At 63.1% G+C, this 15,177-nt stretch overlaps 2 protein-coding genes across 3 annotated transcripts; both read left to right on the plus strand.

Annotated features, from left to right (window-relative positions):
• The first annotated feature begins 1,631 nt into the window (after positions 1–1,631).
• Positions 1,632–11,158, plus strand: LOC111161723 (mitogen-activated protein kinase kinase 7). Of its 2 annotated transcripts, XM_022525600.1 has the most exons (12): positions 1,647–1,801; positions 3,535–3,582; positions 6,519–6,660; positions 6,851–6,917; positions 7,034–7,147; positions 7,238–7,357; positions 7,502–7,609; positions 7,739–7,918; positions 8,022–8,102; positions 8,203–8,345; positions 8,722–8,767; positions 8,885–11,158. In XM_022525600.1, exons 1-12 carry the CDS (start codon positions 1,678–1,680, stop codon positions 9,017–9,019), a joined length of 1,308 nt encoding a protein of 435 aa, XP_022381308.1. In that variant the 5' UTR covers positions 1,647–1,677; the 3' UTR covers positions 9,020–11,158. The 2 variants fall into 2 exon arrangements, with proteins under 2 accessions (XP_022381309.1, XP_022381308.1); XM_022525601.1 differs by lacking the exon at positions 3,535–3,582 and having other exon boundaries at positions 1,632–1,801.
• A 73-nt stretch (positions 11,159–11,231) lies between these two features.
• On the plus strand, positions 11,232–14,910 carry LOC111161724 (transforming growth factor beta receptor 3 like). The gene is given in 6 exon segments (XM_022525603.1): positions 11,232–11,661; positions 12,577–12,713; positions 12,797–13,105; positions 13,728–14,193; positions 14,196–14,382; positions 14,758–14,910. Coding segments are annotated over 5 exon segments (1,164 nt in total). The 5' UTR covers positions 11,232–11,591; the 3' UTR covers positions 14,378–14,382; positions 14,758–14,910.
• Positions 14,911–15,177: the final 267 nt, after the last annotated feature.

Raw genomic sequence — 15,177 nt, forward strand, 5'->3', positions numbered from 1 at the left:
TGAACCCTTTTTAAGTCCTAGACTTTTTAAACATCTGATAAAAGCTGGGCACCTCCTTTCCCAGGAAAATGCTCAGGTACACATACACGCAAAGTTCCGCAAGCGACTTGAGGCAGGCAGCAGATTCCCCCAGACGTCCCAGAGGGCCATTCATGGACATCCGAAGGATGGCAGACTCCAGGGTTCAGAACGCCGGCGATGGAGGTTACATTCTTCTGAGCACAGGCAGGAACTTGTCTTTCAAATACTCCCTGTATGAGGGAACATCTATCAGAGAATGCTTAATAAATAATACGAATTATGAGAACTAAACTTCTGATCTCTGGTATCCATTTCTGTTGTCTAAGCCTTCCATTTCACCAGACCAGTTATAGGCAAGCAGTGACACTCACCTGCCAGCATCAAGGGTATGAGTTTCTCTGTCCTGGAAGCAGAGGCAGAGAGATCTTGGCTTGCCAGGAAAAATTAGGTGGCATCCCCTGCCTACCTTTTTTTCTGGAGAACCCCTTTTCTTCTACATTATCTGTTAGTTCTCCAGACTCCACTCTCTTGTACCTGTTTCACCCGTCAGTTGTCACCACAGGAGTTCCCACAAGCCTTCATCGCCCACCAGTGTTCCTGTGCTGGACCAGGAGTACGTGGGGGCATATGGGACAGGCCGCCTGACCCTGACCTCCTGGGACTGGGCACTACGAGGTGTATGCAAAATATAAGCCTCTTCCTGGCAACTGAGAGCAGAGGCAAGCTGCTTTCCGAAAACCAGGATTCCAGTTGGGGACATTTTCCCAGGCACCCATCAGACCAGTTAAGCCTCGGGGAAGACAGGCTGAGGCGCATTAACACCAAGGCCCATTTTCTGCATTGTCCAGGAGCAGGGTTCTCATTCCGGGGCTGGAAGAAGAGGGAAAGTCTTGAAATATCCCATTTGGGTCTGACCTGGAACTCTGGCCATGACCCTGGCCCTGTCGTCGAGATCAGGGGTCATGCCGCTGGTCCTAGAGACCCTACAGTGACTGAGCCCTACCCCGCCCGTCCTTGTCCAACCCCGAGCTTGCTGAAATAGAAAGGGCTCCCCACGGGCGCCTAATTATGGTGAGAAGGCAGCAATTAAGCCTAACAGAGATCCTAATGAAGCACTGTCCCAGACGAGAAAGGCAGTTGTGAGGGAGCGTGGGTGCCAGCGAACAGGCCGGGCGGGAAGAGCAAAAACAACGCTGGGGAGGACACAACAGCAGTAAGCTACTGCCCGGAACAGGGGCAGAAAAGCGAGCCAAGCTTGCGCATGCGTAGAAAAGGCCACGCGAGGGATCGCGTCTGCCCCCTCCGTACGCAGGCGCACCGCCCCCCCCGCCCCCCCGCCCGCCTTTCTCTGCAAAACAGTGTGAATGGATTTCAACACAGCGCCTCCCGAGAGTGTGCTCGGAATCGGCGCGTGCGCTTCACGGTGAGAGGCGTTGCACGTTGCCAGACGCGAGCTCTAGGTGGCGTCAGCTCTCCGGCTGGGAAGAACACGCATGCTCAGAGGTTAGGTACGAGGGATGGGCGAGCGCGCGCCGCGGGCATGCGCCATGCAGGGAGAGACGGCGGCTCAGCGGGGTCATCCAGGCGCAGGCGCAGTGCGGTGTTTGTCTGCCGGACTGACGGGCGGCCGGGCGGTGCGCGGCGGCGGCGGGGAAGATGGCGGCGTCCTCCCTGGAGCAGAAGCTGTCCCGCCTGGAAGCAAAGCTGAAGCAGGAGAACCGCGAGGCCCGGCGGAGGATCGACCTCAACCTGGATATCAGCCCCCAGCGGCCCAGGCCCAGTAAGCACGGCGGCGTGGGGGAGGGGGCGGGCGGGGCGGGGCGCGCGCCGCGGGAAGCCCCGCCCCCGCCGTCAGGCCCCGCCCCCGCTTCCGGGGCGCTCTTGCTCCTCCTCCTCTCCGCCCCATACCCCCTGCTGTCGGTTCGCGGGGAGAGGGTCACGGTGACCCGGGGGGCGTGGGGCTGCGGGCTCCCGGGCTGCCCTCCCCCAACGTAGGGGTTTCCCCTTACGGGGCCTACGAGCCCAGTTACCCGGTCCCGGGACAAGACCCCCCACCATCTGATGACCCGCTCCCTCACCGTGATCCTCGGAGCCTGTGTCCCCGTCACCTACCCGGCGCCGCGGCTCCCCCTAATCCACGCGACCGTGACCACATCCAGATTCCCGGCAAACACGGACACCTCCGCCGACCAGATGATTTCGCTACTGCCATCTCAGTGCTGGGCTGGAGGCCCCTTTCCCTCTTCCGCACCTGGGTTCTTGTCATATGGTTCCGTGGAGGATCCACTCACACACACACACGCACACCCGGCCCGGGTGACCCCTGAGGTCATATGACCACATATAATTCCCTATTCCTCCGAACTCCTTCCCGGTGGCTGTGTCTGGGAATCCCTTTTTCCCAGGCTGGGCCCTTGTCATTGGGCCTAGCAGACCCCGTCCCGTGCACACCCTACCCACATATACCAGGCACCCTCAGACTCTTCTGATTGGTTTCATTGCCGCTGTCTTGGGGACTGTTCTAGCTTCTCCAAAATTACACACCCAACCCCCAGCCTGGCAGCTTTTCATCACCTGGACTCCAGTGACTCCCTCTTCCCTGTACACCCACACTCACATAGCCTAAGGATACCCGAGGCGAGTGTGTGATAACTCGGTCTCCCAGTCCACGTACCCCTTGTCTCCGATCCTGCTTTCTCTGTGACCACCTCCCTGGCATCTTACCATCTGGATTCAAAAGCTGCTGCTCCTTCCCCCAACACTGGCACCTGGCCTGCAGCCAGTCTGCCTTCTTTGTTATGTCCCACAGGACGCCCCCCCCCAAATCCCCCAGCTAGAGGGCGTCAGATCTTCACCCTCCCCACACACCTGATGAATGGCACCCCACCACACACTTTGTGTCTCTCGAGCTGGCAAATTGGCCTCCTTTGTGCTTCTTCTGATACGATCCTTGTAGCTTATATAGCTCCCAAGGAGTCGTCCGGGTAGGAGGGGGCACCCCCCCACACATCAGGGCATTGCAGTCATTCCCTGCTCACCCAGCCTGACCGTCCCCAACCCCTGTGTGTGGTCCTCTCCTTATCCTTCCCTCTTCTGACTTGGGGTAATAGTGTGGGCTCCTCCCTGGGGCAAAAAGCCCTCCCAGGACTGGAGGGTCCCTACTGGGCTCTGCAGTGCTGCCTCCGCTAGCCCCAGCACGGACGAGACAGGGCTGGGTATGGGGCCAGGGGTCCCTTATGGGGTGGCTGTCCCAGGTGCAGAGTGAGGCACGGTGAGGCCCATGGCGGGCAGGTCCCTGAGGATGCCCCCTCCAGGCATCTGTGTCTGTGTCAGCTCCATCCATCCTCCCGGTCCTCCCATTTCTGTCAGTTTCTACCCATCTCTGCAGTTTGGAGCCTCGTGCCTCCCCCTCTTCCTCATTATGATTTGATTTCTTTTCTTTTGAACAAATCAGTTGTTTCTGTTGTGATTTATCGTGGTGTTGTTTTTTTTTTCTTCCTTTTCCCCATCCAGTTATTGTGATCACTCTAAGCCCTGCTCCTGCCCCGTCCCAACGAGCAGGTACCAGCCTTTTTATCATCGTCGCTTGGACGTCTGCACCATTGACCTAACCGCTGCCCCCGCCGCAGAATGCCCTCCCCTACCCCCCGTGCTGTGTGTGTGCGCGTGCGCCTGTCACTCTTTCTCTCCTTGCACACCATCAGTGATCAACAGTGTTCGGCCCACTTGGTCTCTTCTCTGTCCACTCACCTTCCACTCCTCCCTTCTTGGTGGGCTCAGTTTTGGACTCCTGGAAGAAGAAGTGAGCTCCTTTACCCACCAGGAGTCTGCTGCCTGTGAGAGGTCACGTGTGTGCATGCGCGTATAAGGGAGAAAGAGAAGGTTGGGTCAGGCTGTCGGGCTTTTCCTGTTGATTTGTTTCAACAACACAGCAAACACATGCCGCCCTGCTCTGGGGACACAGCAGCGGACAGAATGGACCAAGGGCCCCTTATCGCGTGGCTGACAGTCACGGACAGTGAGCACTTTCCCAGTATGGGAGAAGCGGAGAAAGCAGCAATGCCTTGTAGAAAAGGCCGGGTCTGCAGGGGGTGGTTGGTCAGGGAGGCCTCTAGAGAAGCTGGGATATGAGCACAGGCTCGTGGGAGGCAGGGAGCCCGTGAAGGAAGGTAGAGGAAGCAGCCAGCCGGGTCCTGAGTGCAGTTGCTCGTGGGTGTGCAGCAGGTGTGTGCAGGATGTGTGTGTGTGTGTGTGTGTGTGAGAGAGAGAGAGAGAGAGAGAGAGTGTGCTGGAGAGACAGACACCTGGGGGGTCTGGTCCTGTTGGCCCTTGTGTAGGTGGAACTAGACGGGGTGTGTGTGTGTGTGTGTGTGTGTGTGTGTAAGAAAGACAGTGTGGGGCTGGTTCTGTGCAGGGCTCTCGGCATATTGTCTGTATATGTGTGCGTGGGGGGGTGTGCCATCCCCTGTGTGTGTGTGTGTGCGGGTGTGTGTTGGACTGACAGCCCGGTATGTCTGTGGCTCCTGTTGGTCATGTGTTCCCATGTGCTTTCTTATTCTCTCTCTTTCTCTCTTTCATTCAGCCTATAGCGCTCACTGTGCCCTCCTGACCTGCCACGTGGCCTGTTACCACTTCTGTAACCTCCATTCTCAGAGCCTTTGTGTACCTCCTCCCTTCCCCCACCTTAGCCCCCCTCAGGTCCCCACCGTGTTTCAGTTGTAGGGCCACTGGAAGCGTCTCCCCCCGCCCCCAGAAGTGTGCAGAGGGTCGGGGTGTGGTTCTCACCCCAGAGAGGAGGTGACCATGCAGGGCAGAAAAGGGGCCCAGATATCTCTCAGGGGTCAAGAACCTGGCAGTGTCCCCAGAGTCCAGGTACAGGGGAGCACGGGGGCCCCTCAGGTGCCCCTGAGGTTGCTGAGCTGGAGACAGAGGGATTGGGACTCTGGCCATGACAGAAGAGTGAAGCAAGGACATGACAAAGCCAGGGCCTAGAGCGACAGGGAGAGAGCACAGGAGGCTCCCTGGGGTCCTCAGAGCTCTTCTTTTGCTCTGAGCAGACCCCGCCAAGACCCGTATCCCTTCTGCGGCTGTATGCTAGGATCACGGACCTGCTCCCTCACTCTGGACGTGGTCTGGGCCCAGGGTAACGGGGCGGAGAAAGTACCCAGACGGCAGCAATTCAAGTGTATCCGTCTCTGTCCGCGGGTCACTGGGCCCGCATCACAAGGCGCTTGCAGAACTGTGGGAGGAGAGCGTGGACCATGGCAGGAGGTGTAGGCAGAGAAGGGGGCATCAGCTGAGGGTCGTGGGACGGTGGCCCCAGGCCTCCCGGCCATTCTCCATAGGAAGGTCCTCTTTTGGCCCCACTTAGAGACACTTGCAGCCAGTGCCCTACACGGTTAGGGACCTCCTTTTGGAGCATCTGGGCATCTGGGCTACGAGGGTTCAGTGGAGGATCATCTGTCTTCTCCAGGGGCCACACGGGTCTCTGCTCCCACCCTCCTGGCAGCCCATCCAGGGAGGATCCCAGCCCCTCAGGGAACCTCCTGTCCTGTCCCGGGCCCCTGTCTGGCCTGTCTCTGCAGTGCCTCCTCTGGGCAGCTGGGCCCCAAGTCTTGGCTCCCATCTGTCTGTCTGTCTCCTGCCCTCCCGATCCCCGAATGCCGCCTGCCCTTCCTGGGGTGCCCGCTGCCTGCCCGCTGCCTGCCCGCCTGTGTGGAGCATGCCCGAGCTGCCCGCATGCAGGCTGCTGCGAAGACCCCACTGCCTGGCCCACTCCCCTCCCTCCCCCCAGCCCACCGGCCCTTGGCGGGGGCTGTGCCACCTGAATCCCCTCACCCCAAGGACACAGGCCCAGCCTGGGGTCCTGCCCCCATCCATTGGCCCCAGCTTTGCAGGCCAAACTGGGAGGCTCAGCGATGAGCCTACTGGCTAGAGGGTGGCCCTCCCTGACCCTGGAACAGAACGTGGGGCCAGGCAGCCGGAAGCATGGGGCCCTTTCCCATTGTCTCCCTGGGATGGTCTTGCCTGATTCTTAATGGGCAGCCAAGTTCAGTGCTGCCATCAGGGCCAGAACCCAGGCTGATCCTAGCGGGCCTGCCTTCCTCGCATGGTCCAGAGTGTGAGCGCTGTGGCCCTGCCAGCTTCCTGGGCAGAGGTGGGGAGGAAAGGGACACATCGGGAAGGCTGCCTGGCTGAAGGATGTCATCAGTCCCTGGGCCGTGATCCCGTGTCAGCATAGACTTGGGGACAATCCCTCAGCCTCTGGGAACCACCCCTCCTTGCCAGCCCACTCCATCTTCTTCCAGGTCAGGGGGGTGGGAGAAGGCACTCTGAGAGTGGTCAGGGAGACCCTAGCTCCTCCAGCCCAGTGGGGTGGGGAGGGGGGTCTGTGCTGGCCTACCTGATGCCAGGAAGGGGGAGACCAGAGTCCCAAGGCCCCAGAGTGCCAGGTGGTAGCTAACCCCCTCTCACCCCTGGTTCTCACCCCCCCCCAGCCCTCCAGCTCCCGCTGGCCAATGATGGGGGCAGCCGCTCACCATGCTCCGAGAGCTCCCCACAGCACCCCACACCCCCTGCCCGGCCCCGCAACATGCTGGGGCTTCCATCAACCTTGTTCATGCCCCGCAGCATGGAGAGGTGAGCTCTTGGAACGGGGGCAGCTGGCCAGTGAGGGGAGGGGGTCAGGAGATCATGTGGGGAGGGCCACTTCGCCTGTCCTAGGGAGGAGGGTGGTTAAATCTGTGGGAACCCCTGTGTGTCGGGGACCAGGGTGGCCTCGGTTTGGTTGGGACCCTCCCCCACTGAGACCTCCATCCTGTCCCCCCAGCATCGAGATTGACCAGAAGCTACAGGAGATCATGAAGCAGACCGGTTACCTGACCATCGGGGGCCAGGTACCACCCTGGCCCTGGCCCCCTGGGGGGTGGGCAGATGCACCGCGGGGCTAGGTCTTGGGGTGGGGGCGGTGCCAAGGCCCAGCCCATCCTCCAGCTCTGGCTGTCCTGGCCAGCGCTACCAGGCCGAAATCAACGATCTGGAGAACCTGGGGGAGATGGGCAGCGGCACTTGTGGCCAGGTGTGGAAGATGCGCTTCCGGAAGACGGGCCACGTCATCGCCGTCAAGGTGAGCCCCGCCCCGCGTGAGCCCTGCCCCAAGAACCAACCCCCACTCCTCCCCACCTGCGTGCTGAGGCTCCCCTGGTCCTCCGTGCAGCAAATGCGGCGCTCCGGGAATAAGGAGGAGAACAAGCGGATCCTCATGGACCTGGACGTGGTGCTCAAGAGCCACGACTGCCCCTACATTGTGCAGTGCTTCGGCACCTTTATCACCAACGTGAGCGCTGGCAGGCGGCCCCCGTTGTTTCCCTGTCTCCCCCGGGGCTCTGCTGATTTTCTCCTTGCTGGGCGGAGTCCACGTGGGGTGGGCGGGAGTTGGGGGGTGCAGCCGTGCCCAAGCCTCCCTGTGCTGCGCCTGCAGACGGACGTCTTCATCGCCATGGAGCTCATGGGCACGTGCGCCGAGAAGCTCAAGAAGCGGGTGCAGGGCCCCATCCCCGAGCGGATCCTGGGCAAGATGACGGTGGCGGTGAGTGGACTGGGCAGGGGTGCGGCTGGCCGGGTGATTCCGCCACCATTCCCCCACCCACCCACCCGCTCTGTCCTCCTGTCACCGGTGTCCTCCCGTCACCGGTGCTGTCCCGCTGCCCTGCTGCAGATCGTGAAGGCGCTGTACTACCTGAAGGAGAAGCACGGCGTGATCCACCGTGACGTCAAGCCCTCGAACATCCTGCTGGACGAGCGGGGCCAGATCAAGCTCTGTGACTTCGGCATCAGCGGGCGTCTGGTCGATTCCAAGGCCAAGACGCGCAGCGCCGGCTGTGCTGCCTACATGGCGGTGAGGGGGGCCCCGCCCCGCGCGGCGCTTGGGTGGGTAGGCCTGGGGGATCCGGGGACGCACCGGCCCCAGGGGTACATCCTCCCCTTCTGCTCCCCGGCAGCCGGAGCGCATAGACCCTCCGGACCCCACCAAGCCAGACTATGACATCCGGGCCGACGTGTGGAGCCTGGGCATCTCCTTGGTGAGTGGGGGCCCCCCCGGCCGTTTGAGGATCCAGAGGGAGGCGGGAAGGGAGAGGAGGAACCCGTCCTCAGCCCCGCTGGCCCCGCCGTCTCTTCTAGGTGGAGCTAGCGACGGGACAGTTTCCCTACAAGAACTGCAAGACAGACTTTGAGGTCCTTACCAAAGTCCTCCAGGAAGAGCCCCCGCTCTTGCCCGGGCACATGGGCTTCTCAGGGGACTTCCAGTCCTTCGTCAAAGACTGGTGAGGAGCCTCTGCCCCCACCCCCACCAGAAGGCAGGCCCTCCCAGCAGGGGTGTGGGCAGAAGCCGGCCCTTCTTCGTGGCTGGGTGTCCAGCCCCTGCAAGCGGAATTCTGCCTGCACGGGGCGGGGGGGGGGGGGGCGCATTTGCTCGTCCCACGGGATAGCCCCACTCACCGCTCCCACAAGCCCTTCACAACCCAGTTTGGGCTTCCGTCGCAGGCCGGATTCCTAAGTGCCAGGCTCTGGGGCCTCAGGCTTCAGCAAGCGGGCCCAGGTCACGAGTGCCCACCCCCTCCAAGCGGGGACACCGAGTCCCCGGCTGCCCCTCCTTTCCCGGCTCTTAACTTCTCTCTCCTGCTCCTCCTCCTCCTTCAGCCTTACTAAGGATCACAGGAAGAGACCAAAGTATAATAAGCTACTTGTGAGTACCTGGGGCCCCTCCCTGCCCCTCCCCTTTCCTCCGGACTCCCTCCCCCCCGGGGCGGAGCTGCCGCTGGGCTCCTCCTCCCGTCTTCAGCCCCGCCCCTCGGCCCCGCAGGAACACAGCTTCATCAAGCGCTACGAGATGCTGGAGGTGGACGTGGCGTCCTGGTTCAAGGACGTCATGGCGAAGACCGAGTCACCGAGGACGAGCGGAGTCCTGAGCCAGCACCACCTGCCCTTCTTCAGGTAGCCACGTGGTGGCGGCCAGCCCCACCGGGGGCCAGGGGCATGGCCACAGGCCCCCCTTCCCCATCTGGCCACCCAGCTGCCCGCCAGGGGAGACCTGGGACCTGGACAGCTGCTGAGGGCCGAGGACAGAAAGTAGGGGGGGGCGCCGACCCAGCCCCGACCCCCTGCCCACTAGCCGTGGACAGATGGGCTCGCCAGGCCCCAGCCCCTCCCGTCCCCCGGGGTCAGCCGGCCTCCACGGGTCAGCCGGCCGTGCGCGTCCCCCTGACAGACACTGTGAACGGAAGACAGCAGGCCACGAGCAGACTCGCTATTTATTCAGTCGTAACCTCTGGGCTGGGGCGGCCCCCAGGGGCCGGGAGAGAGCTGCCCGTCCCGCCCCTCCCCCCACATTCGCCCCTTCCTCCCACCCCCTCGCCGTGTGCCTGCCCCTCTGCCTCCCGTCTCCCTCAGTCTCCCTCCGCAGACATGCTCCCTGCCTCCTTCCCCCTCCTCTCTCATCCTTTCTACCTCTCTGGCTTTCCCCATCTCCCTCCCTGCCTCTGCCTCTCTCCTGCCCAAACCTGGGCTCTGCCCACGCCCCCCAGCGGGACTCCTGGGTCCACTTAGGTCTCCGGCAGCAGCGAATCAGTCAGCTGGTGTCCTTGCCCCAGGAAGGCAGGCTGGGCGTTACGACTGCAGCTGGGCCTGGGCTGGTCTCTTTCTCTCTCTTTCTCTCTCTCTCTTTGATCTCAGGGGGTCCTTTTTGGAGTTTATTGTATTTTATTGTACTTGGTGGGGTGTTTGGGGTGGGGGGGCAAAGAGCTTGTTCTCATGGGGTTTGTCGGTACCTTCAGAAACTTTTACCAAAGTCATGTTTAGCTGCTTGTGGTGGAGCCCCCCCAACCGCCTGTGGGTATAGGCATCTGGGGCGGGGGTGGGGGGGCGAGCCCCAAAGGTGGGCTCTGGGGGGCTCCTCCTCCCTCGGGGCCAGCCCTTGCGGCTGGAGACTGGCCACAGCTGGGGTGGGGTGAGTTGAGGACCTCAGGGGGCGTGGAGGGAGCCCAAGGGGCCGCGGCCACACAGGGTGGCCTTCAGGGAAGGCGGGCGCAGGGCCCGGTGAGGGCAGCGGACGCTGCTGCGGCAGGGACGTAGAGGGGGTCAGTGGCAGGAGTGGAGGCCCAGGGGCCCTGGGGCCCAGGGGAGGCAGGGAGAGAGGGTACAGGGGGCAGGTGTGGGGGTTCGAGGACGTGAGACAAGACAGAGGTGGGGCTGGCTGAGAGGGCTGGGTGTGTGCAGGCAGTGACGCCCTTGGAGTGCCCCTGAGCACCCCTCGACTCCCCCAGAGCTGGCCAGTGCGCCCTGAGTCCTCTGCAGCAGCCCCGGTGGGAAGGGGTGTGTTTCCTTTTTGTTGGTGATGCATGCAAATCAAGTGGACAGCAAAACAAAACAAAAAACACAAACAGAAAACCACAAAACCAACCAACAGCAAAGGTGAGGAGCTTGGCCGGCCATGGACGCAGTCTGGGCCGAGGCATCACTGTATCCCGTCCATCCTGTCGACTCTCACTCCCACTCCGTAACTCCCAAAATGCCGCATGTTCAAGAGTACAGAGTTCTCTGCTCTCTGCCTCCTGCCCGGGAGGGGGACAGCCGCCTTCTCTTGCCCGGTCCCCTTTGTGAGGGGATGGGGGCAGGGTGGGGGGCCCACAGGTCTGGTTCCCCACCCTCCTTCACCTGGCCCAGCCAAGGAGTAGGGGAGGCCTTTGTGGGTAGCTGGAAGGTTCTGTGGCTGGGCCCAGGGCCAGCGGAGGCCCTGGGCCAGCCACCTGGATTTATTTTTATTTAACTATTTTCTGTTTTGTGAGTGTGTCTGCCCGTCCCTGCCCCACTTCCGCCCGAAGTGGGGGTTCTGAGGGAGCCTCTTCTTCCCCTCTGCCTCTTTCCTGTCCTCCCTCCGTCGCCAGTCACCAGCCATCCTTCTTGACCAGGCAGAGGGTGGAGCGGGCAGGCAGGGGCCTGGGGTGGCCTGGCCCAGGCTGCTGGCCCTTGACCCCTCCTTCTCCGGTCGCCAGTATTTCCCCCCACCACCCTTTTTAAAAAACGAAATGCCCTTGTTTGTAAACCCTTAGCCGCTTGAGAATAAACCGTCCCACTTCTTCCACTGAGTCTGTGGTTTGTCTTCAGCTCGGCAGGCCCAGTCAGCAAGAGGTGGGAAGGGGCTGTGAGCTCTGACCTTGCGGGGGAGCCGTGCCCTTCCGGGGGATGGGGCCTCCTCACAGAGGGGAGACTGAAGCCCAGAGGGGGCCGGCAGGGTGGTGTTTGTACTGAGTGGCCTGGTATCGAGCGAGCAGTGTGCGGGACCCCCCCCCCGACACCCCAACAGCCACAGGTTGGTCAGAGAGGAGCCCTTAATCCCTGGCAGACCTTGGGCGCCCGGCTCTGATGTGCACCCCTCAGCCTGCCGCCCCCGCGCCCTGCCTTCCTGGGTGGCCGCTCAGCCAAGGCCACAGCTGCCTGCCCACCTGCGGGGCCTCGGTGCTGCCTGGAGGCTGCCTCCACTGCTGGAGTGCACACTCCAGCACCCGTCCAGCATGCCGGCTGCCACGCTCCTGCTGCTGGCCCTGCTCCCTGGGGTCGCCACCTCGCCCAGCGGGCCGCTTGGTACGTAGAGGCTGGGGACACGGCCCGTCACTCTGCCGCCCCCATGTTGACCTTTCTCAGCTCCACTGCTCACCTGCCTTACTTGGGGGCCGGGGGAGGGGATCGGGGGGGGCGGGGGAACACGGGCGCGGGGGAGGTGGGCCCTGCCTCTGTCTCCCCTCTCCAGGTTCCTCTCCTGGACCCCCCACCTTCCTCAGAGGCCCCAGCAGCTATGAGACCCATGAGCGTGGGAGAGCAGTGTGCCAGTGCTTTTAGGAACTGTGTGTGGGGACCGTCCTAAATGAGAACATAATTTGACAAGGGTCCCTCTGGCAGAGGGGGTGTGGGTGCACGTGTGTCCCTGCTTGGTGCTGCTGCTGCGCTCAGTCCGGGAGTGAGGAACCCGGACAAGGGTAGAAGCCTGAGACCCTGGGGGCCTGGTGGGGCTCCTGCTGTGCCAGAGGGGCAGAGAGACAGCACCTTCCTTCTCCCCTTCCCCGCTGGTACGCTTGGAAAGGAAAGTGGGGGATGGCACCCTCTGCCCCCACAGAGCAGCCCTGGGGCCCTTGGGGTGCTGCCCTCCCCCAGCCTGACCGCCTCGCCCCCATCAGGCACCCTGCGACTGGACTGGCCCAGCCAGGGATCCCCTGGTCTGCGCTGGGTGGAGAAGTCCAGGTTTGAGAAGTGGGGGCTCCTCCCCAGAGGTGTGCAGCTTTGCTCCCAGCCTCTGCTGCGGGGCTGTGAGGGTCCCTGGACGTTCAGGGGGACACTCCACATCTATTCTGCCAGCAGTGAACCCGGCGCGGAGCCGAGCACGGGTGAATCCTTACCGCAACAGCACCCATTTCCCAAAGGAGGCGGGAAGGTCGCTGCACTGGCCTGGAGGGGCTGAGGGGTTAGCGCGACCTCTGTTGTGTCACCCTTTCTCCCCGCCAGCGCCCCCATTCCCCGCAGCGCCTGGGCCCTGGCTGCGCCAACCCCTTTTCAGTCTGGAGCTGTCGGACGCGGAGGACGCCTTCCCGCGCCGCGCGGGGCCGCTCGAGGTCCCGGCCGACAGCCGCGTGTTCGTGCAGGTGTGGACGCGGGGCGCGCCTTGGCCGGGTCAGGCCGGATGGGGGCGGCCGGGGCTGGTGCTTATCCCGTCCCCGCACCCTAGGCGGCCCTGGCCCGTCCCTCTCCGCGCTGGGGCCTGGTCCTGCACCGCTGCTCGATGACACCGTCCTCGCGCCCGGCCCCGGGGCCCGCCCTGGCACTGCTGCGCGGGGGCTGCCCCGCCGACTCCTCCGTCGTCCTCCCGCCACCGCCCGCGCGCCCGGGTGCTGCCGGTCCCGTGCGCTTCAGCTTCCGCCTGCGCCCCGTCTTCAACGCCTCTGTGCAGTTTTTGCACTGCCAGCTGAGCCGCTGCCGCCGCCTCCGGGGAGCCCGCCGGACACCTGCGCCTCTGACGCTGCCGCCGCCATCGCTGGTGCGCAGGGCGGGGAATGGGCGCCTGGGCCAGTCGGGGGCTGGGCACAGGCCCTCTGGCCTCTGAAGGAAGAGTTCCTTGGAGCTTGGGGGTCTAGGGGTCATACGCTTTGGAGCCTGGACACCCTTGGAGCTGGGGAGAGTCACTGGGTCTCTCTCAGGCTGCTGGCTGGGCTTCAGGGCCCGTGCGGGGAGTGTGGGTGGGTGGGGAGGAGGAGGGCTGTGGGGCTCTCCCTAGGGGCTCCCCAGGGGACAGGGAATGAACACTGGGTTTGCTCTGGGACGCCTTGGGCGGAACTCTGAGCTCCCTCCAGGGTTGGCTGGCTCTATAGATGCAGAGGCGGCCGAGCGGCCAAACTTCTGGGTGTCTAATGTTCTCAAAGAACTGGATCGTGTGACCTTGAGGGCCTGAGATTTGGAGTCCTTACAGGCTAGGCGGCTGGTTGCTTGTATATCTTAGGGGCTGGGCTCAGGGACCTCTTACCGGGTCGGATTTCCAGTTTACTGGTGCGACTCCTGGTTGCAATAGAGAGCTGGACACTTAGATCTCTCGGGAGCCCCGGGGACAGGCCCCTGAATCCTGGGGCCTGATGTCCCTATCTCTTGCCTCCTCCTCCCCACAGTGTCTGCCTCAGGATGAGGCGTGCACGGGCGCCGGCAGCGGCAGTGGCGAGAACCTGGGTGCCGACGGTCCCCATCTGCAAACGCTGACGCAGCCCATCGTGGTCACAGTGCCGCGGCCACCCCCCGGTGAGCGCGCAGTTCTCCGCAGGGTCCCGGGAAGGGGGGTGAGGAGGAACCTGGGGCCGGAGCCCAGTCCATGTGATGTACTTCCCACAGGGCCACCCAAGGGCGTCCCCGGCAGAGCCATGCGCCCCGAGCCTCCCGCCCCCGCCCCCGCGGCCCTGGAGCCCGCGCCCGTGGTGGCGCTGGTGTTGGCTGCCTTCGTGCTGGGCGCTGCGCTGGCCGCCGGGCTCGGCCTCGTCTGTGCGCATTCAGGTACCAACCTCGGCCCACCGGGACTTCCGCACGGCCCCCAGCCTATTCCCGCGGGTCGGAACCCCGGGTCGCCGCCACCCAGCCGGTGGGGCACACCATCCCTAGACCTGCCTGCGCTACGCCCACAGCAGTCGCCAGGGGGCGCCCTTGCCCCGGCTCAATGCGCAGCAACCCCGACTGCTCCGCAGCCTGCCTCTCCTTTCCAGCACCCCCGAACCCCGGTCCCGCCCCGAGAGACTCGCCCAGCGGCCCCCAGCCCAGGAGGCCCCAATAAGGCAGGTAAACGGGGAGGGGGGTTGTAAGCGGGGGCCGGGAGGACAGCTGGAAGAGGGAGGTAATGATAATGACTTCATAGGCTTTCCCTGTGTCAGGAAGTGTTCGCAAGGTTTCATGCCTATTAATGAATGTAAGCCTCATAACAACTTTCAGGTAGATATTATTATAATCCCCATATTAGAAATGAGAAACCTGAGGCACTCTCTGAAGTAACTTGTCAAAGGTCACAAAATTTGGTGGAATTCAGACTCGGGCACGGGGTCACCTGCACCCAGCCTCAGGCTCTGTGTCACAAGAGGGGTCCTCAGACCTGGACAGGTACTAGGCGAGGAGAATTCGTGACTCAGACCTAGTGCCCACCCTCACTCCTGCACACAGACTAACGGAGGCAGCCAAAGATCCACTGGGAAGGGGGCGGCCTGCATGGTGTCCCTCTGCTTCGCTCAGTCTGGGTAGCCCCTCCCCAGGGATGGCACACGCCCAGCACTGTCCCGAGACACAACAGCCACGGCCTTGAACCAGGCCCGCCAGGACTGGATCAGCCGCGGTCGACGTCAGACCCAGCGGGACCACTGTCTCTGCCTCCTGAACCCTCCTGCCCCTGACCCGCTCCTCCTGGCACCTTCCCACTTGGGCTCAAAATAAACACCTGGTCTGACCTACTGAGTTCTGAAGTCTGCGTATGCACTTGGCGCGGTTATAGGGGGCAGGAAGCAGAGGCCTTGGACCAGGACTTGGGGGCTTGGCCCACACACTCATATATACGTGTGCAGATGGGGGCCAGGGGAGACCCAAGGG

The sequence above is a fragment of the Enhydra lutris genome, unplaced genomic scaffold, assembly GCF_002288905.1.
Source record: "Enhydra lutris kenyoni isolate GAN:26980312 unplaced genomic scaffold, ASM228890v2 scaffoldscaffold86, whole genome shotgun sequence".
NCBI lineage: Eukaryota > Metazoa > Chordata > Mammalia > Carnivora > Mustelidae > Enhydra > Enhydra lutris.

Bases quoted from the DNA above. Each gene is read 5' to 3' on its own strand.
- LOC111161723 (XM_022525600.1), top strand. From the start codon at position 1,678: ATGGCGGCGTCCTCCCTGGAGCAGAAGCTGTCCCGCCTGGAAGCAAAG. The intron at 1,802-3,534 runs GTAAGCACGGCG...TTCCCCATCCAG, and splicing joins CCCCCAGCGGCCCAGGCCCA to TTATTGTGATCACTCTAAGC. The intron at 8,768-8,884 runs GTGAGTACCTGG...TCGGCCCCGCAG, and splicing joins CAAAGTATAATAAGCTACTT to GAACACAGCTTCATCAAGCG.